General features: G+C 45.2%; 13 protein-coding genes across 13 annotated transcripts; 8 read left to right on the top strand and 5 right to left on the bottom strand.

The window, feature by feature from the left end:
- Window positions 1-589: 589 nt before the first annotated feature.
- On the bottom strand, window positions 590-3,877 carry PICMEDRAFT_74739 (hypothetical protein; the record flags this gene model as incomplete). Its single annotated transcript, XM_019164855.1, has 1 exon — window positions 590-3,877. The coding sequence occupies one exon, from the start codon at window positions 3,875-3,877 to the stop codon at window positions 590-592; it is 3,288 nt and encodes a 1,095-aa protein (XP_019015620.1).
- Window positions 3,878-5,974: 2,097 nt separating this feature from the next.
- Window positions 5,975-6,145, top strand: PICMEDRAFT_37177 (hypothetical protein; the record flags this gene model as incomplete). Its single annotated transcript, XM_019163064.1, has 1 exon — window positions 5,975-6,145. One exon carries the CDS (start codon window positions 5,975-5,977, stop codon window positions 6,143-6,145), a length of 171 nt encoding a protein of 56 aa, XP_019015621.1.
- Window positions 6,146-7,409: 1,264 nt separating this feature from the next.
- Window positions 7,410-7,568, bottom strand: PICMEDRAFT_37060 (hypothetical protein; the record flags this gene model as incomplete). Its single annotated transcript, XM_019163052.1, has 1 exon — window positions 7,410-7,568. The coding sequence occupies one exon, from the start codon at window positions 7,566-7,568 to the stop codon at window positions 7,410-7,412; it is 159 nt and encodes a 52-aa protein (XP_019015622.1).
- Window positions 7,569-7,935: 367 nt separating this feature from the next.
- On the top strand, window positions 7,936-8,766 carry PICMEDRAFT_74741 (hypothetical protein; the record flags this gene model as incomplete). The annotated part of the gene is made up of 1 exon (XM_019164856.1): window positions 7,936-8,766. One exon carries the CDS (start codon window positions 7,936-7,938, stop codon window positions 8,764-8,766), a length of 831 nt encoding a protein of 276 aa, XP_019015623.1.
- A 373-nt stretch (window positions 8,767-9,139) lies between these two features.
- Window positions 9,140-10,540, top strand: PICMEDRAFT_60614 (hypothetical protein; the record flags this gene model as incomplete). Its single annotated transcript, XM_019163449.1, has 1 exon — window positions 9,140-10,540. The coding sequence occupies one exon, from the start codon at window positions 9,140-9,142 to the stop codon at window positions 10,538-10,540; it is 1,401 nt and encodes a 466-aa protein (XP_019015624.1).
- Window positions 10,541-11,400: 860 nt separating this feature from the next.
- PICMEDRAFT_37303 (hypothetical protein) lies at window positions 11,401-12,420 on the top strand (the record flags this gene model as incomplete). The annotated part of the gene is made up of 1 exon (XM_019163076.1): window positions 11,401-12,420. One exon carries the CDS (start codon window positions 11,401-11,403, stop codon window positions 12,418-12,420), a length of 1,020 nt encoding a protein of 339 aa, XP_019015625.1.
- Window positions 12,421-13,194: 774 nt separating this feature from the next.
- On the top strand, window positions 13,195-14,583 carry PICMEDRAFT_60615 (hypothetical protein; the record flags this gene model as incomplete). The annotated part of the gene is made up of 1 exon (XM_019163450.1): window positions 13,195-14,583. One exon carries the CDS (start codon window positions 13,195-13,197, stop codon window positions 14,581-14,583), a length of 1,389 nt encoding a protein of 462 aa, XP_019015626.1.
- A 632-nt stretch (window positions 14,584-15,215) lies between these two features.
- Window positions 15,216-16,076, bottom strand: PICMEDRAFT_37068 (hypothetical protein; the record flags this gene model as incomplete). The annotated part of the gene is made up of 1 exon (XM_019163053.1): window positions 15,216-16,076. A coding segment is annotated over one exon (861 nt), but the record flags the coding sequence as incomplete, so codon positions are not given.
- Window positions 16,077-17,740: 1,664 nt separating this feature from the next.
- Window positions 17,741-18,259, top strand: PICMEDRAFT_18404 (hypothetical protein). The gene has a single exon (XM_019161986.1). It carries the CDS (start codon window positions 17,814-17,816, stop codon window positions 18,126-18,128), a length of 315 nt encoding a protein of 104 aa, XP_019015628.1. The 5' UTR covers window positions 17,741-17,813; the 3' UTR covers window positions 18,129-18,259.
- Window positions 18,260-18,330: 71 nt separating this feature from the next.
- PICMEDRAFT_18405 (hypothetical protein) lies at window positions 18,331-19,343 on the top strand. The gene has a single exon (XM_019161987.1). It carries the CDS (start codon window positions 18,551-18,553, stop codon window positions 19,142-19,144), a length of 594 nt encoding a protein of 197 aa, XP_019015629.1. The 5' UTR covers window positions 18,331-18,550; the 3' UTR covers window positions 19,145-19,343.
- A 192-nt stretch (window positions 19,344-19,535) lies between these two features.
- Window positions 19,536-21,088, top strand: PICMEDRAFT_18406 (hypothetical protein). The gene has a single exon (XM_019161988.1). The coding sequence runs from the start codon at window positions 19,571-19,573 to the stop codon at window positions 20,816-20,818; it is 1,248 nt and encodes a 415-aa protein (XP_019015630.1). The 5' UTR covers window positions 19,536-19,570; the 3' UTR covers window positions 20,819-21,088.
- On the bottom strand, window positions 20,926-21,342 carry PICMEDRAFT_74748 (hypothetical protein; the record flags this gene model as incomplete). The annotated part of the gene is made up of 1 exon (XM_019164857.1): window positions 20,926-21,342. One exon carries the CDS (start codon window positions 21,340-21,342, stop codon window positions 20,926-20,928), a length of 417 nt encoding a protein of 138 aa, XP_019015631.1.
- Window positions 21,343-21,621: 279 nt separating this feature from the next.
- PICMEDRAFT_13704 (hypothetical protein) lies at window positions 21,622-23,796 on the bottom strand (the record flags this gene model as incomplete). Its single annotated transcript, XM_019160099.1, has 1 exon — window positions 21,622-23,796. One exon carries the CDS (start codon window positions 23,794-23,796, stop codon window positions 21,622-21,624), a length of 2,175 nt encoding a protein of 724 aa, XP_019015632.1.
- Between the last annotated feature and the right edge of the window lie 192 nt (window positions 23,797-23,988).

The following is a 23,988-nucleotide window of genomic DNA, read 5'->3' on the forward strand; positions in this document are numbered from 1 at the left end:
TGAAAGGTTTTTCACGATAGCATCCTTTTCAATTGATGCATTAATTAATATAACTTGATGAGGATCTGAGTTCAAGGTCAGTGCAAGTTTGTTAAGCAGATTTTTGGATACGGAGTTAGAGCTATCTATCAATAGTATAGCCTCATCGGCCGTGTTTAGTTGTGCAAGAATTTTCATAGTTATTTAAAGAAGTCCGTAGCTAGACAAATCTAAGCTTATCTGTTTCTACCACTGACAACAAAAATCCTAGAATTAAGATTCAAGTTATGTATATATAGAAATGTTTCAATGATCACAGGACTTCAACCTCGGGGTTCAAAAACCGGAACAAGTATCACAAAATATTTTTTTTCAAATTTCATGCTGCAGTCATAGAAAATACGGAGTCTGAGATTGGATGTAAACCAAAAACTGTGGCGCATTCGCTAAGTCACGTGCGCATATTTGATACTGATAATTAAAAATTATCAATAGCCTTTCCAAGAGCTATGAGTAAAGTTTAGGTTCCATCGTCTATTAACTATCGAGGAGTCTAATCTAATCTATATGTTACAACAAAGCTAAAACAGAAAAATGACAATTGCTGCTGTTACCAAGCAATTCTAGCAAAGAACCCTTTTGGATATCTTCTGACCATGCCTTTACGGAATTCATCGTAAGAAAAGACGATCAAGCCAAAACCAAGGGCAATGAAGTAGTATTCAACAGGAACTTGGTTGGTACCCAATGCATTTTGGATGGCTGGGATGTAGTTGATGATGAAGGTCACTGCCAACCCAAATGGAACAGTAAAGTATATGAACCGGTTATCCTTCAAAAGATCAAGCTGGAAAAAACTCAAGTATCTTGTCCGCATGGCCATCAAGTTGAAGAATTGCATGATAACCAAGTTGACGAAGTAGATGGAAGAGCTCATGTTAATATACTCGTTGACGTTTGGTAAGTTGCTGTAAGAGCCATAACTTAAATCAAACACTGAGAATTTAAAACCATGACGTTGCAAGTTGATGAAGGCAACCAAGAAACTGGTGAAAGCATAGAAGGTACCGATGGTGAAGTAGGAATGTAAGAAAAGCTTGTAATCGACCAACCTCTCGCCGCTGACGCTTCTTGGCTTCTTTTTGAGCAAGTTGCTTTCACTTGGTTCGTAGGCAAGGAAAATCGCACCAACACAATCCGTTAAACAACAAATAATGATCATATTGAATGAAGAAAGCATCTGTGGCACACCGAAAATGATGTTCAACAGCACAGGCCAAAGTTCGGCAAATGTACCAGCTGGCAACAAATAGGCAATAGTTTTGCGCAAATTTTCGAAAACTAAACGACCATATTTCAAAGCTTCAATGATCGAATTGAACAAAGCATCTTCTTCATCTTCATCGTCGTTCATGAGAATCAAATCAGAAGCTTCCTTGGCAATATCCGAGGCATCGATCAAAGAAATACCAACATCAGCTTGCTTCAAAGAGGGAGAGTCGTTGATACCATCACCAGTCATACCGATAATAGCACCATATTTTTGGAATTGCTTTATGATCAATAACTTATGTTCAGGAGTGGTACGAGTACAAACCAATTCGGCATAACGAACAACATTTCTCCATTGAAACTCACTCAAAGCATCTATGTCGTTACCTGTTAGACTCAATGCACGATTTATCACTCTAACACGCTCCTTTTTGTTGATCAAAATGTAATCGGCTTCTTCTTCATCTTCATGGCTGATGTAGGAGTCCTCGTTGAAGTCAACAAGGTCACTATACTTGTCGACTTGCTTAGTAACAATGTTAACCTGTCTTGCAATTTCCAAACCAGTCAACTCAAAATCACCGGTAATCATGGCAATCTTGATACCAGCATCTCTCAATTTGTCAATAACCTTGTCTATGTTTTTACGTGGGGGATCTTGAATTCCAATTAAACCAACTAAGCATAAGTTACCGTTTGCAATTTCTGCTTGAATGAATTCTCTAGTATTAGCACCGTCGTCAAAGTTTAAATCATGCTTATCAAGAACCATGGAAGCAAGCAAAATTACTCTTTTACCTTGAGCAGACCATCTATTTTTGATCTCAACAATTTGCGACTCGAGCTCATAGCTGATTTCCTCGACTACTGAATCGGTACCTTCGTCACTTGGTGTCATAACATACTTACATTTTTCTAGGATGATATCTGGGGCACTTTTAACCAACAACAAACCAGAATGTTCAGAATCGATTTCTTCTGTGATTCCAACTTGAGCAAAGGCTGAATTGGTAGATTTATCGACAGGTTCAACAAGCTTTGCCATATATTTATCCTTGGAGTTAAATGCAAGTTCGAAAACAGTATTCCACTTGCTTTCTAGCTCAGACTTAGATTGAACATTTGTTGAAAATTTGTAGATAGCCTTATCAGTTGCGTTACCTGTCAGATCACCTGAAACGGTAATGGCAGTGTCGTTACACAAGGTGGAGATGGTAAGGAAGTGGTTAGTGGCGGTGGATCCGGAATCTTCTTCGTCACCCAACTCTTGAACATTCAATTCCTTCACACCTCTGGAGATATTAGTGACAGACATATTGTTTTTGGTGATAGTACCAGTTTTATCGAAGCATAAGACACTGATTGAGCCCAAAGATTCAACGGTTGATAAACTCTTGCACAAGATTTTATTTTTTTTCATTTGAGATGCAGTGATGACAAGACACGTGGTCAAAGCAATTGGAAGACCTTCTGGGATGAAGGCAACTGCAACAGACACGATGTCAACAATCAAAGTAGCAACAGGAATCCAGTTTGGGTAGCTGCGGCGAATCCACGCTGCCCACAAGATAATGACCAAAACACCAAGAAAGACGATGATTGAAGCAGTAATAGCCACGAACCTAAAGATCTCCTTTTGGATTGGGGTCAAACCTTTCTTTGGCTCCGAAGTCATCTTAGCAATGGAGCCGAAAACAGTGTTATCACCAGTGGCAACAACGATACCTTTACCTGAGCCACTGACAATGAAAGTACCCTGTAAACCGATACGGCTACTTTCCAAATAGTTTGAGTCTTTGGAATCGTTTTTGGCGGTAGCTTGGAGAGGAACAGCCTCACCGGTCAAGATAGCACGATCCAACGATAAGTCACTCGAGCATTCAAAGATTCTGACGTCTGCAGGAAGTTTGGATCCGGCAGTGAGACTGAGAATGTCACCTGGAACCAATTCTTTGGCCTCGACGATTTTGAGAGAACCATCACGGAAGACAGAGCATTCGGCTGGGATCAAATTATTGATGGATTTCATGACGTTAGATGAGGAGTAGTCTTGAAGAAAGTTGAAGATTGCCTGCAGGAAGAAGACAACGAAAAGAATAATTCCCAAGGCCAAGTTGGCAACGGCTGGGGCTGGTTCGCCCAAAGGTTTCCAACAGATGCAGCACAAAATACCAGCGACAAGAAGCAAGGCACCGAAACCCCCAAAGAAGTACATGAACAGCTTCTTGGCGATATTCTTTGGTGGAGGACTTTGGACGTTTTCACCGTATTTTTTCACAGCGGCTTGGTGCTCCTGCACGTTGAGACCTGTCTGGAGGTTGGAGTGGAAGCTCTCTGCAATCCAGTGTGGGTCTTCGCAGTGGTAGGTGACATTGGCGAACTTGACTTTTGGGTCGGTCAAGTTCCCCTTCTTGGAATAGTCGACCTCATGCGACATGGTTCTGAAAAGAGGCGGAAGCGCAACACCGGGCTCGACCTTTTTGTGTCTGCCGCCGGGCACGGCCTCAGCCAAATCAAACGCAACCTGGGCCTCGCATTCTTTGGTGCCCTCCAGGATTGTGTCTGACTGGAGACTGCTAGCGTACTTCTCCTTGGAGTAGCTGGTGGACTGAAGAGTGGAAGCCATTCTTGAGAGGAACTGGAAGCTGGGATGGTTGGAAAAGGTGCTGGTGGTGGGATGTGGTTGAAAAAGAGGGATAAATACTACGATCTACGCATGGCATGTTGTCTGAGGGTGGGAACGGAAAACTGAAACGGGGGATAAAGCGATCAGCTTAAATACAGGCTCCGCCAAAGCGTGCCAAGTTGTGCAATTTGGAGACTACTACGAGTACTAGCGGTCGGGGGGACACGAAAACACCCACCGGGGAGCAAAGATGACTTGAAATTGGCACCGGTCGCCAGCACAATTGCTCTGTACAGTGGTACCGCAGCACCCTGGCCGCCAATTTGTCGTGCTCAACATGTTCTATTGCCCGTTTGGGAAATCGCCATGTACCCAGGACATGGCAAAGCTCACCAACTGCGGCTGCTTGCCAGCGAAAACGCTGGCTCTCCGCGCAACCCAGCGGCGTGTGCCCTGGCCCGTGGCAGATGCCTTGTGCTGGAAAAAGCCCTCGAGCGAGCCCTGCTCGATGACGTACGGTGCTGCTCCTGTGCCTCTTCGCGGGGGTGTGCCGCCGGTGCTGGCGCTGAACGTGCCTTTTGCATAGCGGCGGACCTGGATTTACTCTGCAGTTCTAGTTTACCGTGTGCGGGGGCTGAATTTTGCGGTCAGGCAGCTTTCTGCTTGCAATAAATCCCTCGACAAAGTAGCAACGGTCGCCAGCAGAAACGTCATCGGTGCAGTGTCCCGACTCTGGCCCTGGCCAGTGGGCCCTGGCCAGACCTGGATCTTGTTCCTAATTTTCACGTCAATTTATTTGCCCTGCTTGTGGGAGAAGGAGTAAACGCGACGCCGTTTTTCACCCTTCTCTCGTTCCTGAAGACACGGGGGTTCCGTTTGTCCTTCAGCATTGCAAAAACGAGGCATCTCACCAACACGGCAACGTTGCTACTTGCGTGTTCGCTGTAGGGCGTGCGTCTCCAGAGCTGTTGTCCCCAAACAGCTGGCGGTGTAGTTTCTGGGGCACCCGCAAAGCCCCAGAGGTTAAAAAAGTAAACGATGCCCGATGCCGCTGTGTTACGTAAGCACGCGGTTACACGCGGGTGGTGGCGGCGGATGGCGCTCAGACGCTGCGCCGTGACCCGGGAACGCACGCAGGTTTTGCCAGGTCTCTCTGTGGCCTGGTCTGCCAACTGGCTATGGCCTGGTCCGCCGATCGCTGAGCCGCCGGTCGATCGACCGCAGTCACGTGCCGGCCCTCTTTTTTTTTTGCTTCCGTTTCCGTGCCGTCTTCTCCTGACAACAAAAAAGCCCGCACTGCCCGCACTGTTTCCGGACGGGGCCCGTGTCCGGCCACTGTCTCTGCCGTTGGCCGTTTTCCGTGGGGGCCCGCGGGCGTCCTTGCTGCGTGCCGATGCACGGCGGACGCACGGCGGCGTTCCGGGCCAGCCGGAAATAGCTCGTCTCGTGCCTTCTTTTTTGACAGCCCGGGGGGGAACGCCAGTAGACATACGACAGGTGACAGCCAAGAGCCGGACAACAGCAGCACCAGGAGGCACCGGGGCCGGGCCAAAATGGGTTGCCGTGACACAGCGCACAGTCAGAAACGTGCTCCGGGTTCACAAGTGTCTTCTCACACCATCGGTGATGGTAATGGAAACAGGAGCGGGTTGCGGAGCGGGTTGCGGAGCTGGGACGCGGATATAGTGGAAGGCCCTGGGCTGCAGCTCCGAGGTCATTGCCGATCGCCTTGGCTCGGAACGAGTAGTTGGCTGAACAAATTGGTCGAGGGATGTTTCGGAAGGCGGGTGCACCCCGTAGTCGAGATGGCGTGCTGTCAGCCACGCTGTTGCTATTCCGGCGTCCCCTGGTCAGCTGCTTCCGGTCACCGTATTTACAAATGTGCAGATGCAGCACTCGGAGCACTTGTGTTCCGTAAGGCCCGCTGCCCCTCTTCAAAACTATTTAAACATGTGCTTGTCCCCCTCTGCTGGCGGTGAAACCTTGTGATTGTTGCAAAACCCATGCAGTAGTTTGTTCGGGCTTTCTCCTTTCTTCTCTCTTCTTCCCTCTTGTGCTCCTTCTCTTTGCAACCAAACAAACCCCGAACACACAAATATGTCCAAGTTCCTTCTCTACATCCTTGCCTTGATCTTCCCACCTATCGCCGTCTACTCCCTCGAGGGCGCCAACAAGACCTTCTGGGTCAACTTGTTCTTGTGCATCTGTATCTGGTTCCCAGGTATCTTACACGCCTTGTACATTGTCAACAAGAGCGAGGAAAACTAAGCTTGACGTCGGGAATCCAAACCAAGGTCGGATGTAATATAGTACGCATAATTTGGTTTATGCGGGTTGGTTAATTAGCAGCAGTATTAATATTTACTATCACAGTGCGGTATGTCCACGTATCTCCACTGCAGCACCCTAGACATGACTCTCGTTTTCTTTGTTTCCTCCTATCGAATTTTCTGATGCAACTAATGATATTTTTAATCTATATAATACAACATTAATATAATAATATAATAATAATATAATAATATAATATAATACTATAATAATACTAGAACTCTCACGTGACCCTGCTAATGCCTCCCCGTCGTGCTATCCAGCTGCGCTTACGTAACGAAGTCTTACGTAAAGCCGTCCACGCTGCTCTCCGGCCTTATCAGCAGCAGCCAGCAGCCAGTAAAATCGCATCGTGGCCCGTGGAAAGATAGCTGCGTATCGCTGCCCGCCGTTGGAAAAGCGTGCGAACGGGCTGATCGTCACACACTTGTCCCGTTGTTGAGGTGATGCGCTGCTTTCTCTCGGCTTCTGTCGTCTTATCTGCCCGGCTGCAGGCAGCTCATCGTGGCTCCCTGCTTGCTCCTCGTTTTAGTGTCGGTTTCGTCGGTTTATATAAATAATTTCCCTCCGCCGCTTCGGCACTTCTTTCACTCTTTTCTATTCTTGCTTGCTCCCTCCCACCTCCTTAAAAGCATCACCCCACGCCATTCCCTCCTTGCTTACATAACATACAAGATGATGTCCGTTAATAAGTGGGTTCCTATTGCTGTCTCCCTCATCTGTCCACCTTTAGCTGTGTTTATGTGCGATGGCTTCGGCAAGTCCTTTTTTGTGAACGTATTCTTCTGCTGCTGCATCTGGTTCCCGGGCGTGCTCCATGCGTTGCACATTGTGGGGAAAACCAGATTCAAGGAGGGTGTCGACGACGAGAAATAAGCTGACCTAGTTAGTCACTGCTTGCCACTGCTGACCACTGCTGGCGGCCCTACCTTTGTTCTTCTTCCCGGGTTCACCCCCCTGCTACTATGCTTTTTACGACTTTAATAATATTAATATGATAATCTCTCTTTTTCTCTCTGTCTAATTCATCTTACTTTTTCCACTCTTATTGTTTACTTCTAGGCTTCTGTTAATATATGCATGTGAGTCCTTCCACACACACCTCTGTTTTGGGCTGTTTTTGTTTAGTTCATTAACAATATAAAAAGGGCTATATACAAAACCTATGTCATAAGCTGCTCCGTCGTGACACAGCACGCACCTAATCAAATTGTGGAACCAACATGTCCATGATTGGAGACTGGATTAAGGCAACACCGGCCACAAATAAAACGACGTTGAGTCCAATCTTGCCCAATGGAGAGCTGAAGAAGCCTGGCTCGGAGGCTGGTTTGTCTTGTGGCATAGCAAATCCGTTCATGTTCTATTCGGTAGTATCTGTATGTCTGTGTTTCTACTCCAGCGATCTTCCTCTCGTCTATACCTGCAGCTCCTGCTCTTTTACCACTTGTCTTCCTCTTGCAGGCAAATAGCTGCAGTGCTTCGGCCAGCCACCGACGAGGGCTGAAAAAAAAATGTGACGTTCACCAAAAAAAGGTCGATCGGCCTAGAAAGCATATTTTCGCAGACATCCGTGCACCTTCTGCGACAACTCGTTCAGTTTGGAACTCCCGTTTTTTCGTTTTTCATCTGCTATGCTATATTCCTCCATTCTCAGGTTGACGAAGCCTGCTGGAAGAGAGGAGACACAGGTCTATCAGCCATCCGACGACACATACACACACGCAATGTTGGCTCTCCGTCGTATACCTGCGGTTGCTGCAGACAGTCGATCTCTCGCCAGATCGTTTTCGACCGTCCAGCCCTTGCTAGCTCCAAAAAATAAGAAAGAATTAGAAGCCAAGAAAGCGCTGGAAAAGAGACAGGAGCGTAGAGATGCTGTGAAGAAACTAGAGGCCAAGAAGCCTGCCAGCTCCTCTGCATTGTTCATGAGCGTGAAGGACGCCCTAAAATATTTGAGAGCCACCGAGGTGGGAAGATCTCTCAATGAGGCTTCCATAACGATCCAGACTCCAATCTTGAAGGATCGTGGTGTTGCTCCTCTGCAGGGTGCGGTCAGATTGCCAAAGCCTTTGAAGGAAACAAAGATCCTCTGTCTAACGAACGACGAGGCAAAGATCGCCGAAGCTTTGCAGAACGGTGCTGCCAAGGCCGGCGATGCCAAGTTGATCGACGAGATAGCAAACGGTACTTTGAGCGTCGAAGGGTTCGATAAGGTGTTGGCTACGCCTGATATGGAGCCTTTGCTAAGAAAAGTGAGCAAGATCCTTGGTCCAAAGGGCTTGATGCCTAACGTGAAAAGAGGAACCATCTCTGAGGACTTGAACAACCTTATTCTCTCGACGTTAGGCACGCAGCCTTTCAGAGAAAGAAACAACTACGTGTCCTTGACCATCGGTAAATGCGGTTTCACGGATTCAGAGATATTGAAAAACATCTTGGCAACCTCGGAGGCGTTCAAGGAGAGCGTTCAAAACACAAAATCGAAAAAGCCAATTCTCATGGGCCAAACGATCCTCAGCTCGACCCACGGTCCTGGTATTGTCATTAACTTCTAGGGAATTTCTGGCCAAGTAGCAACATCCTGTAAATATAACATATATATATACTGATAGATACTAATATACTCATACATATATGCGTCCACAGATCCCTCGGCAATGTACGTTATTTCCAGCTATCGCCGTTAAGGAAAAAAAACATGGAGGAAAACTGAATACTGTGTACGCGTATTGAGAGAAAACAGAGAGTAGTAAACTCAAGGTTGATGTGTTTGTTGTCCTTTCCAAGAGCAGAAACAAGCAGGGGGGTTTCTGGATAAAGACATCCAGACAAAAGACACAGTATACAATGGCTGAGGATGATAAGGGGGAGCCGGAAATCGCAAAGCTCGAGACCGTGCAAGATACGAAGAAGCGGTTTTCCATAATAATGATTTTGTTGCTGACAACACTGATCATCGGAGTGCCGCTCTGGTACTTCACGACCTCGGTGGAAAGAGCGACGTTGCCCATCGATGCAATCACGGCGCTCAACGAGCAGTATTTGAACAACATCAAGTACGAGATTCCGGTTCGACTCGTGGAGATACCGGATCCGTTGAGTGGATTCATTGACGAAACACAGGACTTATTAAACGAAAAATTGACCAATTCCAATGTTCGAGTGAAACTATTCAAGAACGACTACCTAGGTCCAGATGTGGACGAGAAGCAGGTCTACGACCTGAAGATGATCATGAGCGAGAACGAAGACAAGCTCCTGGTGAGTCCGTACTCTGACCGGCTGATCAAGTTGTTTGTGTCGCCCGATGTGATCAAGCACGGGCTGGTGAGTGACTTGTTGTCGAGGATTTTGATTGAAAACGTCTTCAAGTCGGAGATCAACGAAAACAATAGCAGTGGGACTGGCTCTAAGACGAAGAACTTGATCAAATTTCCGTTCAGTACGAGCTACAAGGTGAGCATTAACTTTCTACATTCGGACAACAAGATGTTGTCCCTGCCCGATGGGGTGCTTGAGAAGGCGGTGAGCAACTTCAAGAGCTTCATGAACTCGTTGGACTCGCTAACCAAGTTCACCGTGGAGTTTCAGGAGTTGTGGTACGAGAACCGATTGATCACGAAGGACGAGTACGAGAAGGACGGTTTCACGTACATCAAGGACCCGAGCATGTTCATCGATTACTCGGACTGGGGCCTCGACCAGGACGTGGAGTTGGACCCGGTCATCAACCTGAACCTCTACCTCCCGGACAGCGAGAAGTTGCTGATCGAAAACACGCAGCGCAACTCGTTCATAATACCACAGTGGGGCGGGGTGGTCATTGTGAACGACGATGAGACGGTCGACTACAACCGACTGAACGAGGTATTTGACATCTTCGCCTTCCAGATCTTGAAGCTCATTGGCGTGGACACAGACCCGGACCGCTCGATCTACTACCGGATCGACGAATTGATCCGCATCCAGACGGTCGAAAACCTCAACAACAGTCTCAACAACTTCAAGAGCTTGATCAAGTTGATCAACCAGCTCGAGACAATTCCCATCCCGCTTCAATCTGTGGACGAGATCAACGAGTCGATCAGATACATCCAGACGTCTGCGGCCGAGCTGGCGCATCTGAACTGGCTTGCCGCCTACAAGCACTCCACGTTGGCGTTGAAGCTCTCCAACAACGCTTTTTTCCACGAGGACATGGTGCAGCAGGCATACTTCCCTGAAGAACACAAGATGGCCGTCTACTCGCCGTTGTTGGGTCCATTCGTGACCATCGTCGTGATGGCCCTTGTCCGGGGCCTCAAGGAGGTGAAAAGTGTGTGTAAATAGCGTAAACTTTGCAAAGCGGGGTGCGCATCAGACACCTACATATAAACAAGCAAACACGTAGGTATCAATACAAACTGGTGTTACAACCACGCAGACGACAGCTACAAAAACAACAATAACAACAATAACGACAGGGACGGGAACAATGGCAATGATGCCGCCACCAAACCTGTCCTTAGCCGCCGGCAATCTGCGGGCGGTCCCTGGCGTCATCTGCCGTTCCGTCTTGTTCCCTACCCTCTCTCATCTCTCTTGCCCTAGAAGTCTGATCTAGAACCCAACTCAGCCTCAATCGCCTCATACCCGGTAACAATGCGCCCGTTTAACCTGCAACACGAGCGAGCACAATGCAACACGCTGCTAGAACGGCGAGGGACGCCGAACAGGACAGCGGCGAATGAAAAAAACGTGGCCACGGAAGAGGTACAGACGGGCCGGCGGCTAGACGACGGCGACGGGTGCCACAGGACGGAGCTACTGCAGCAGTCGTGTATTTGTTTCTTCCTCTTTGTAGATAGTGTTGTTTCTGCTACTTGTTAGCCGCTTCAAGTACTAGGTGACTCTTTACAACCAGCGTTGTGCAGGGAACAGCAATGAGATTACACAGATACAGGACGATAATACTGGAGGCCGTTGCGCTAGCAATCATCTTCGGCATCACCTACAAGCTCTCCTTCAGCGGCACAGAGGACCTGATGAATATAGGTCTGGATCGATATCTGAAACAGGAGGCGGAGGTGGCAGCTACGAGCACGGCGGTGACGGTGACGGAGACTGATGCTGCGGTGCAGCACTCAGACGCAGGAAAAGCGGCGGCGGATCCATCGACGCCGACGGCCTTGCCTGCGTTGAAGCTCGGCATGGACCCCGTGGTGGGCCAGCAAGTGTTGATCGAAAACTACCGGCGGGAAAATGCGACGATAATGACGCTCTGTCGGGAGGATGACCTATCGGACATTTTGGGCACGATCCGGAACCTCGAAGACCGTTTCAACAAGGACTACCACTACGACTGGGTGTTTCTCAACAACGAGGAGTACAGCGCCGAGTTCAAGGCAAAGGTGTCGAAGTTCACGTCGGGGAGAACACGGTTCGGGCTCATCCCGAAGGAACACTGGTCGTACCCGGCATTCATCGACCAGGAGAAGGCCCGGGCTGAGAGACAGCTGATGGAGGATGACGGCGTCATCTACGGCGGCATGGAGTCCTACAGACACATGTGCCGGTTCAACTCGGGCTTTTTTTACAAGCACCCGATTATGATGGAGTACAAGTACTACTGGCGGGTGGAGCCGCATGTCGAGTTCACGTGCGACATCAATTTCGACCCTTTCAGATACATGGTGGAAAACAAGAAGACGTACGGTTTCACCATCACGATTCACGAGTTCGAGCGGACCATCCAGACTTTGTGGAAGACGACGAAGAAGTTCCTCGCCGATCACCCCGAGCACGTGCATAAAAACAACTTGGCTAAGTTCATCACCAACGACAACGGCGACACGTACAACTTGTGCCACTTCTGGTCGAACTTCGAGATTGCTGACATGGACTTCTGGCGCTCTAAGGCTTATGAAGATTACTTCCACGACTTGGACAAGTCGGGCGGCTTTTTCTATGAGCGTTGGGGTGATGCCCCGGTTCACTCCATCGCCGCAGCTTTGTTTCTCGACCGGGATCAGTTGCACTACTTCAAGAACATCGGTTACCAGCACGGCGTCTACCAGATGTGCCCTATCGAAGACGAAATCTACGATGGCAACCGCTGCTACTGCGACAAGGACAACGACTTCACCTTCGACGGCTACGCGTGTGGCAAGGAGTTCTTTGACGCCATGGGCTGGACAAAGCCCGCCAACTGGGAACAATACGCCAATTAATGTCGTCGGCCAGAGAGCCAGCACGAGTGTACACTTTTACTACAACTATTATCTACTGCGACAGATGTCTAAGCGCTCTAATCTCTTTTTTCTAGCCATACCTTCATTCTGCCTTTCTCTACTTCCTATTTTCCTTCCTTCTTATATTTCTCTATTCCTTCTTTATTCTTTCTTTATCCCCTCCTCCTCAGTTTTCTCGAACTGGTACGGGATTATACAGCTGGCCGTGTAGCCTACACTAAATACACAACAGAGTAAACAGAAGCGTGTTTTTTTCGAGTCCTCGTGTCGCAGAGAGAAAATGGAAAAGCGAGGGAAGATATAGGAGAGAACAATGTACACCGTTTTGTGCTGGTGGGTTGATTTCTGTTCGTGTGTGGGCACGATTACGGTTCGGCATAGGGAACAAAGACCAAAAAGAAGCCAATAGCAAACACAGCTTGTCGACGCAAGATGATGCTAAGAAGGTACAGAGTGATTCTGGTCTACGTGGTGCTACTGATTGCCACCGTCTACTTGACTAGTACTTTCTTCAGACTATCACAGAACGATGCCGACAAGATCTCACTGCTAAACTTGAACGGCGACCGAGACGTCGCAGCAGGAAATACAACGGAAGTATTGGTTTCTGCAGACGTTGACGCCGACGACGAGCTCCGGAAAGTCTCTGGACCGGACCAGTATGAGGCCGAAGTGGAGATCGACAACTTTATAAACGAGGCTTTGAAAAGCGACGACGAAACTAATGAAGAGCTTAAGAAAGACATTTCCAAAATGACTGACGAGCAAATCAGAGAGCAGCTTAAGAACATCCAAGAGGAGCAGCTTGAGAGGGAGAAAGAGCCGCACACGGAGAATCTCCTGGACGACCAAGACAATGTTTTGGGAACTAAGATTGCAAACGACCACAAAAGGAGACAGGACTTGCCTCCAGACAGCCAGCCGTGGGCACGGTACGAAATTGACAGAGTGATACCTCCAAAGTACAAAGGCAACGATGCGACAATCAGCAGAGAAAACGCCACTTTGTTCACGTTGTGCCGGAACTCGGAGCTCTACGAAATACTGGACTCCATCCAGCAACTGGAAACAAGGTTCAACGGCAACTTCCACTACGACTGGGTCTTTCTGAATGAGGAGCCTTTTTCGCCTGAGTTCATTGAGCTGACCTCTAACATGGTCAGCGGTCGGGCGAGGTATGGCCTTATTCCAAGAAAACACTGGTCATATCCTCCGTTTATTGATCAGGAAAGAGCAAAGGAGATCAGAGAGAGCCGGAAATGGTCTGCCATTACTTATGGAAGTAGTGAATCATACAGACATATGTGCAGGTTCAACTCTTTGTTTTTCTACAAGCACCCGATAATGGAAGAGTATGACTACTATTGGAGAGTCGAGCCTCATGTGAACTTTGCATGCGACATCATCGATGACCCGTTCAAGTTTTTGAAAGAAAACAAAAAGAAATACGGCTTCACTATTTCCATGAGAGAGTTGCCAAACACGATCGAGTCTCTATGGGCCACTTCCAAATTGTATTTCAAGAAATTGGCCACCAATGTTTTCGACGCAGAGCAAACACATAATCTTCTCAACTTTATCAGTGACGATGGCGGAGAGAGCTACAACTACTGTCATTACTGGACAAATTTTGAAATAGCTGATTTGAGCATTTATCGAAATGACATCTATGAAGGCTATGTGCAGCATTTGGATCAAGCAGGAGGTTTCTTCTACGAGAGGTGGGGTGACGCTCCGATTCACTCCATCATATTTAGTCTAATATTGGACATGGACGAGATTTTTTTGTTCCAAAATATCAGTTATGAGCATACGGTAGCCAAAACCTGCCCGATGAATGATGCGTTTCGGAAAGAGGCAAAATGCATTTGTAATCCAGTCGAGGACTGGACAATCAGAAGTGAAAGTTGCTGTAACTTGAAATTTTTGGAAGTCGGAAGTTGCGAAAAGAACACAGATCTCGACAAGTACTTGAATGCATTGAGGGAAAAGCAGGCAGCAGATGAAGAGCTGAAAGCCCAGCAGAAGAAATTACGGATGGAGACGGCTAGGAGACAATCCGAGGCTAGAAGAAAGAAGACGGAGGAAAGAAGGAAAAACAGGTTGCAGGCCCAAAAGGAAAAAAAGAAAGTCAGGGAATAAGTTTTTCAATGGAAAGAAAGGAGGTGGCTAGAGTGAAAGCCTTCATTGTATGTGTTTTTCTTTATCCCATACTTTCTTTTGCATCCAATTATTTTACATATCATTACTCAGATCAGACCTGGTTTTTTTATGACCACAAAATTGCTTACTTTCTTTCTTTCTTTTTCTCATATTTTCTTCAACTGATAGTTTCTATACCCTTTATAAAAGTCTCGACTTCTTAACACGAACAATTAATACGCACGATAAGTGTGCGACTAGCAGGATAATTCGAAAGAAACCTTATTATATTGAATTTATGTAAACAAAAACACGGGAGAAATGAAAAAGTATATTTAACAGAGAGAGAAGGGGAAGCTTAATAAAAGAATACAATAAAAGAAAACAATATTGTAGCTCGTTAGAAGGGGAATCAAGATGATAAATCACAAAGGCGTTATCGATATTTGGCTTATGTTCCAAGTAAACCGAATACCAGATAACGTTAGAGTAATTCCATAGAGGTAGTCTTGAAGTGTAATGCACACTTCATTTAAAAAAATGAAAAATTGGGAAGTGAGATTAATCTCTGAATAGCGAATGACTCCAATTTGCTTGAGCTAACTGGCTCTTAAAGGGTATCAACAAAGCAGTTAATTGGAAATCAAATCTGACAATTCCTGGATGTATGACTTGCCGTTGTCAATGTTGGCAACACCACGGCCAACGTCCCAGACAGAGAAACCGCCAAAGGGTTCTGGTTTCTTGCTGACAACATCTTGTAGCGCTGCCTTGACTTCGTCGATGGGAGTGTAACCGTTATCTGTGGATTTGCCATCTCCAAGTAAGCCGATAAAGATCTTGAAGTTGTTTTCTTCAGCCAAGCCAGCCCAGTCATTCCAGTTAAACCCTGTTGTAGTAAGCTCACACGAAGGGTTGTTGTAGAACTGGACAATGGCATAATCTACCCCCGGCGAGCTCAAAACGTTTCCAATTTTGTGATCTGGGTATGGACATTGGGGAGCAGCAGAAATGGCATACGATTTAGAGCTGTCTTGACTGAAAAGGGATTTCAAGTTTTGAACAAGGGCAGGATAGCCACTGTTGTCACCACCTTCAATATCCAAATCAAAACCATCAACGACCGCATCACCAAATGGTCTGACAACATCTGATGCTGAACCACCACCAAACTTGTTCCAGAGTTCGGTAGCAAATGAATCAGCCTCAGAAGAAGAAAGACTGTATTTTTTGCGATCTTCACCACCTAAAGAAATGAAAACCTTTTTGCCGGCGTTTTGACAGTTCACGATTTGTCTACCAATATCTGGACAGCTTGTTGTGCTTCCACAATGATTGGCCAAATTGATGGTGGTTTCCTGGCCAGCACCAAATTGGTTGACAGATGAGATGATAAAGATATCGGCATCAACAGAAGTACAGTAAGCATCTAAATCCTTTTCTAAAGTTTGATCAACTTGGTAAACACTGTCTTGACCCCAGTACACTACAACCTGCCCTGTTGGAAGGGAGCCTGAGGTTGAGCTAGAAGCACTGGAAGTAGTTGAGGAGCTTGAAGTGTTGGTTGAGCTTGTGCTGCTAACAGAAGAAGTTGAAGAAGTAATAGAAACAGTCGAAGAGGTGCTTAATGTGGTTGATGTAGATGAAGTGGATGATACTGTTTCGGACGAAGATGATAGTACCTCCGATGAAGATGAAGTGGGTGATACTGTTTCGGACGAAGATGATAGTACTTCCGATGACGATGAAGCGGATGATACTGTTTCGGACAAAGATGATGATAGTTCTGATGAGAATGATGGTATTTCAGATGAAGATGAAGAGGTGGATGAAGAAAATGTTGAAGTTGAAGTTGTGGTTGGAGAGGCAGAAGAGAAGGTGGGAATAATTGTGGTTGTTTCAGGGATATCCTGTGGAAAAGGAATATTGGTGGTAGAGTAAATGGTTGTGGTGACATCTGAGCAGACAGAAGCTGAGAAAGCAGGAGCTGCTGTAGCCGTGGAGGATAGCTTCAGCACAACGTAGCAAAGCAGGGATACACTCAACTTCATGATAGCTATTTAGACAGTCCAGGTAGTGACAAGAGTGGCTTGAAGTACTTAAATTATCAAGGAAAAACAGGAAAGTAGAAAAAGCTACAGTGGTTTTGTAAAAGAATAGCAATAGCTGGTGAAACTGTCTTTTATATGTATTAGAAAAGCGTTCGACACTCCGGACGAAGTTGTTGTCTTTTTCGAAGCTGTTGCTCCCAAAACCGGTGCGGAGCATCACCACAATTCCAATTGGCCAGCCGGTGAGATGAAATAAAACCAAAACAAAATAACAGCATTATCACAACAATCGGTGGTGAGAGCAGGCCGAACTCGTTGTTTGGCGTAAACAACACCAAGAAAGCTCACAAATCCGCTGCGACTTTAACAAAGGTTAACATGTGTTAAATAAGGACATGCACGGCGGCATCACCGGCGTAATGTAGGAGCGTGCCAATTGATGGAGCTGGTGGGAACGGGAGAAAGTCACTCCCGCGGCCACAATACGGTCCTTTGCTACGCTACGCTGCGCTAGAAGCAAAGAACTGGGGTTGCAACCGGCACAAGTCTTTTCTTGACTATGAGAAAGCGCTCTTCCATTGTTGTTCTGCCCTGCAACGACCCATTTGGCGCACAGTGGCTAGGGATTTCCGCAGATGCAGGGTGCAGGTGGAAGATTCGTCCAAAAGAATAAAAGAGAGACAGATACAGAGAGAAAGAAGAGAAAAGTACAAACAAATGGCACGCTCGCATTGAAAACAAGGCATGGCGATAGCTGCAAACTCAACCATGTCACTGGGGTATGCAGCATCTCTCTGACTTAGTACCTGTGTGCAAGACCTTGAGGGTGACCTAATTGGCTCCGATTTGGGCGCGTGAAGCGCTAAACCTGCAGGAAACGTAGTACATTTGGAGCGGGATTATTATCCGCACAGATCCCTTGTGCAGGAGCCGACGTAGCCCCGAGAGGCCCTTCTTACTATAGACCATCGACCAGCGAGCGGCAATTCGTGCCAATCTCTTAGACACAGCCACCGCAAATGTGTCTGCTTTTGACGCAGACAATCAACAAGCAGTGTTGCTGTGTGTACCGCTGTTATCTTACATGTAGGTGAAAAAATACTTTTGCCGGCTTTATTGTGTCGACGCATAGTAAACCGTGTTCAAATGCTGCGCTCTTCAGCGTGCCCTCAGCCCGTAATGCTTTTAGTTTATCAATATATCACAAACACTGCACAATGCTGCTGCTTACCGCCACGATATCGGCAACAACACATCTTCACTTCCACAATAACGACAGCTACACATCTTCACTACTACAATAATAATAACAACCGTCCGCATTTCTTCCTGTCAGCGCCTGCACCTACTGCACATTCATGCAGGCCGCACTGCCTGGCAACGCAGACTTCCCCACCGCGCGTCGCAAACGGTAGCGTTGCCACCCACTACTCCCCCCACTTTTCTTCTGAAGCCGCCGACGCGCCGATCGACGCGTCGCTCGGCAAAATATGAGCTCGGTGAACCGGGACAGGAAAGACGGGGACCATTGCGCCCAATCGGGAGGTCTCCCGCGCGCCCTCCCGTTTTTCCTATTTGGGGTTGTCGAGGACGCTCCGCCGTTGCGTTCCAGACCGGCCCTTGTCTTCCCCCCCCCCCAGGCGGCGTAGCTATTTATAGCATCAGCAGACGGAGGAGAACTTTGCAGTTGGCCAGCAGCCGGGACGATGAGCACGCAGGTGGCCGTAGTAGCAGCCTGGGATCCGCTCCGCATTCGTCTGTCTCTGTCTCTCTTCTCTCAGCAGCTTTGACACCTCCACTGTCTCTTCTGATCAAGTATGGAAGCTGTCGGGCTGAAGCCTCTCTGCCTCTTCCAAATTGTCTCTTGTTTCCCTCTGAGTTGTCTCTGATCTATTCACCAGCAAAACAAGCCAAAAATGCTCTCCTACATTTCCCTAGCCGTCCTCGTCGCCTCCTTCGTCGCTCCCTCAGCAGCAACCCCACCAGCCTGTCTTCTGGCCTGCGCCGCCTCGGTTGTCAAGTCGTCCCCAACCTGCAACCAATTGAACGACGTCACTTGCGTCTGCAACTCGGAAGCAGAGGCTCTCCAGGCGTGCTTGAGCACCGCCTGCCCAGAAGGCGTCGCCTCCAAGGCTAGCTCGGCGTTCAAAAGCGTGTGCACTGCTGCAACCGCAAAGTCTAGCGCCACCTCCAGCGCTGCATGGACTGCTGTGCCAACCGCAGAAGCCAACTTCGCCGCCGCCTCCGGTATTGTTCGCTCTTCCGGCTCCGCCGTCAAAAGCTCCGCCGTCAAAAGCTCCGCAGTCAAAAGCTCAGCTGTCGAAAGCTCAGCTGTCGAAAGCTCAGCCGTCAAAAGCTCAGCAAAGTCAACTACCTTGGCCAAGTCCACCTCGGCTGCTGCCTCCTCCTCTGCAGCACACTCTGCTTCCTCCGCAAGCAACGCTGCCGGCTCCCTTGAGTTTAACGGCTTCTTGGGGGTCGCCGCCGCTGTCGCCATCAACTTGCTTTAGATATCATGCTTATTGCAACCCTTTTAGACATGTCTTAAATTCAAAAAACCACAAAATGAAGCATTTTCATATTTTGTCATCTAACATATATATTTTTCCATCTAAAATCCTTTTATACCCTCTCTTGATTGTTATTTTTTCTATAGTAAGTTTTGTTAACTTGCCGTTAATACATTTTAATCTGTCTATTCTTCCTCACATCAAACAACTTTCAGATCTGAAATTCTTTTATCGCCTTACGTAAGTGCGCACTCCCACTTGTCTTTTGATTCTCAGTGCATTCCGAAAGGGGAATTATATTTGTTTGTTTTCATATCGTTTCACAGTGTAAACAAGTAAACACATCCTCTTGTACCTCTCCTCCGAAGTTCTAACTTTTTCGGTAGAGAATCTCCAAAAGACAATCACATTTGCTAGATATATACCATGTACGGTATCATGCCTCTTGAAGAGTACGTTGCTAACTATGACTCCATCCTTGAAAACAAACCTTTCAAATACGGCAATATGAAAGGGAAAAAACTAGACAAATCCAAATTCTTTAACGACTACTCAGACTATGAAATATTGCTCCGAAACGAAGTGCCGCCAAAATACTTCAAATATTTCGATGACTTTTCATCGGATTCCATGATAGATGACATAGAAATTGGAAGGTCAAATAACCTGAACCTCAGTCCTGTAAAAAACCACCAAGAAAATGGTGTCAAAGACAGTGAACTACTATCAAAGAAGGAGAGCAAGTTGGAAAGCGACTCCACCACTTTGTTCAGAAATTTGAAAAAGTCGTTAGTCAACGACGAAAACAGTTTCAGTCTTGATCTGGGTAACCTGGATTTGCCAAACTCCATTAATAGGAAGAGAAATTTGCCGGCCAAATCACTCAAAACAAATCCAACAAGTAATCACAAGTTCCATACATCCGACACGTCTGAAATTGATGGTCTTGAAGACTTTGATGCGCTTTACGAGAAAACTTTCAAACTATTGAACAAGAACAGCTTAGTCGATAAGGAAGGTAAACAATTGAATATGATGATCCAGTCCTTATTGGAAACTCTGAAAACGATAAAGGACGAAAATATCCAATACAAAGCTAACTCGGAGAATATGAAACTGATTATAAAAGATCTAAACAGCCTAATCAATTCCTATAAAACAAAGTTGAGAGACTATTTTGAGGAAAATAGATCGCTAAAAACTATGATCAAGGATGAGAGAAAAACGGCTAGAGATATTAAGTCTTCAAACATTAGTCGGAATACTTTTGAGATCGAAAGTGATGATCTTCAATCAATAGATAAACAAATATATTTGTTACAAGTAAAAAGGCAAAGGCTGATTGAAAGAAAAAAAATGATTAGAGAGACTAAGGAAGTTAGTTTGGATGATTTATCTGAAGATATTGTTCAGAAACTCCTAAAACAGTTGCAAGAGCATAGTGGTCATACGGATGAGAGCATGAATTCATCTGATACCGGCAATGGCAACCATAACGACTGTCCATTTTGCAAAAAAGAATCAAAACAATCTGATAATTTATTGACGAAATTACTTTCAACTTCCCACACGAGCTCACTAGATCAGGATGAGGTCATAGATCTATTGGCATCTCGTATAAAATTTAAGCTGGACACCAGCAATGATGGCAAAAAGCTTCCAGACATATGGTAGCTACATAGTGAATTAATGTCTTATTTAGACTGGTATGACGTATCATTTGTGTAAATTATAGTTCTTAAAAAACTTAAGCTAGTTTCTAACTTACATATGATCATTATCTATTTTTTCCCCTTCTTTTTGTTCTTCTTCTTCTTCTGGATAGGCTCCGGGGTAGTTTCTGCTTCTACCTTTATTTTTTCGTTAGATGGAACACATTCGCTAACCTCTTTTATGACTAAATCTTTATCTGTATTTGACAACAATAAACTCAATCCATCAACATCTTGGCCATCTACATTACAGCCTCTGGGGCCTAAGGCATTGAATAGCTTCGAAAATTCCTTAACTTTGTGTGTCTTGAACACGTGGCAAATACCGTTTTTAGAATCGTATGTCTTAAATTTGATTATCGATCTTATTTTATCATCGTCCTTTTTAACATGTGTATAAGTTATCGATATCGTTGTCCCTGAGGGGTTCGATTTGAGTAACGAATGTGTTGAGGTTATGTACGTGTCTATCTGCTTGACTTTCATTGTGTGTATTTCTACCAAAAGGAGAAACTTAAGTATTGCGTTGACAGTTTACCAGGTATAACGAAATGTTGTTCTCAAAAATATCAGAAACGTCGGGTGCACAAATTGGCAAGATCATGAAAATTCATTGGTCTCGTCTGCAAAAAACGAGGGGCCTTGAGCATAAAAAATTATGGGATTATGGCAACAAGCTTATTTTGCTACGAATGCTTTATACTTTTCTAAAAGCTGTATCTAGTAGCCTCATTATATATATATACAAGATTCACATATGCAGGACTACTGGATCTTTTGAGCCAATGATTCTGGAATGTTGTAACCACTTTCTTTCAAGGATTTCAAGATAGTTGGTAGTGAAGAACCCAATTCGGTGTTAGTCTCGCTCAATTCCTTTAAAACATCGTGCACAAAGTCACGGTCCTTGAGAGCAACACCTTGTGACAATAAATAGTAGAAAGTATATTTGTTAGGCAATAGTTTCATATTGTGAGGGTTGGCCTCTGCAAGTGCTTTAATGCCCTCCATAAACTTTTTGGTTTCTGGGATGTTAGGACTTCTGGAATAACCCTTCAAAATGGAGTTGTATAAAAATGCAGTTGGTTTAATACCGTTTTTCAATGCTTTGTCGTAGTAGTACAAAGAATTGGTCATATCACCAACACTGGTGAAAGCTGTTATGATACCACTGTAGCCAACAGCGTTCAATTTAACGTTCGATGATTCCATACTTTGCAAAATGGAGAACCCTAAATCACTAGTTTGACGATTTCTCAACAAATTATTAGCAACTGTAATCAGTGCGACAGAATTGAATTTAATGTTATGAGACTCCATTGTCTTGATAATCGACAAAATTTTATCCAATATCTCGTCCTTCGTTAAATTGGATCTTGCTGAAGTTTTCAGTAAAAAGTCAATTATAGTGGTCCACGTTGCGATATCTGGGGAAATATTTTCATATTTCTTTGACATTAATTCATCCAACAACTTTTGGGCGTCATCAAAGTTTTTCTCTGTAATCAACTTGCTCAGTAGCTTGTTATAAATTTCAATGGTAGGAACAAATGTTTCAGATTGTTGATAGATTTTAAAAAGTTGTAAGGACTCGGTTGTTTTATCTGAAAGTAACAAAAACTCGATCATTGCACATTTCAAGCTGTTGTCAAAAAGCTTTGGTTGATTTTTTTTCAAGTCATTGATAATCTCCTCAACTCTACCGATTTCTTTATTTTTTAGGAGATACTTCACATAAATAGAATATGATTGCGAGTTTGGTCTGACGGATTCGTTCAACAATTTCCAAACGGACTCAACCTTATTTCTAGAATCAACAATCGCGGAACTAGCAAATGAACTTAGCAACTGATTCCATATTTCAACGGTTAACTCAATTTTGTTCAGAGACGCAAATTTCCAAAGCTCTATCGATCTAGAGTACAGCTTACAGTTGTTCGAGTATTCCATGTAATGAGCAATCGTGGATGGTTTGATTTGGGCCTCTCTTCCGTTATATGCGAGCAAGTTTTTATTGATGGTATTTTCTAAATGGACAACCTTACCGTCAACAGAAGCAACTCTTATTCCTTTCAAACTTTCGCTTGAATTAATATCAAATAAGTCGCTTGTATAGGTTGAGTATAAAGACACGATAGTTTGGGCATCTTCAGATGGTAAAGTCAAGCCATCAACAAAATATTGAAAGTTTGATAGTGAACAAGATGGCTTATCTCCAAAAATTAACTTGATAAACTCCGGATCAACCTTTTTTTCATTATTCTCAATCAGTGAAAGTAGATATAGTGATAAACCAAGTAAGTTGTATTCCTTTGAAATTCCAGAGTTGTTAATCTTGGATACGAAAGCTTGGGGAGTGTCTTTGAAATAATTCACATTTTCAATCCATATGGTTAAAGCATTTAAGTATTTCTTTTCCGCAATCAGTTCTCTAATATATCTATTAAAGTGTGAAACATGAATCAACTTGTTTTCAATTAGTAAGGAAACGATCTCCTTGAAGAGAATTGAAGTTGGGACGTCATTGTTGGTTTTCTTTTTGATGTCCAAAATTCTGGTCAACAGTGCATTTCCTAGTGGAATCATGCTAAAAAAAGAACGGCCTCTATCTCTCGGCGAAGCTTTCAAAAATGCCTGCTGCACTTTTTCAAACAGTGGAGAAAACTCAGTATAGTCTGTCTCCAAAGAATCGTAAAGGGTAGATATAAACTGATTCTTGTTCTGAAAGTCGCCTTTGGTCTTTTGTCCACTCACTTCAGACTTGGTGTTTTCATTAGTGGCTTTATTGAACTTCAAAACATTCTTTGAATCTACAGATTTTGCATCTGCAGTTCCAGTGGAAAGTAGTCTCGAAGTAGACTTAGTCGGGTATGACTTGGCCAGTGAAAAGGTTTTGTAACCTTTGTTCGAGCATGCAGTACGTAGGGAACGGGATAGCATCGTTAAGGAGATTTATGTTACTTCCACCTTACCCCTAGGTATTGCCTAAAAGGTTTACTGTAATAAAATGGATATTGTGACAATGCTGTATGGAAAGTCGTTCAAATTTCGTTCTAACGAGGAAAAAGTCGTCGAATTTCTTTATTTTCTTGACCTTCGGTGGAAAGACGCACCAAAAGATTATTATTAATC

The sequence above is a fragment of the Pichia membranifaciens genome, assembly GCF_001661235.1.
Source record: "Pichia membranifaciens NRRL Y-2026 unplaced genomic scaffold PICMEscaffold_7, whole genome shotgun sequence".
NCBI lineage: Eukaryota > Fungi > Ascomycota > Pichiomycetes > Pichiales > Pichiaceae > Pichia > Pichia membranifaciens.

Coding starts and splice junctions, on each gene's coding strand:
- PICMEDRAFT_18406 (XM_019161988.1), top strand. CDS start 19,571: ATGTACGGTATCATGCCTCTTGAAGAGTACGTTGCTAACTATGACTCC.
- PICMEDRAFT_18405 (XM_019161987.1), top strand. CDS start 18,551: ATGCTCTCCTACATTTCCCTAGCCGTCCTCGTCGCCTCCTTCGTCGCT.
- PICMEDRAFT_18404 (XM_019161986.1), top strand. CDS start 17,814: ATGCTTTTAGTTTATCAATATATCACAAACACTGCACAATGCTGCTGC.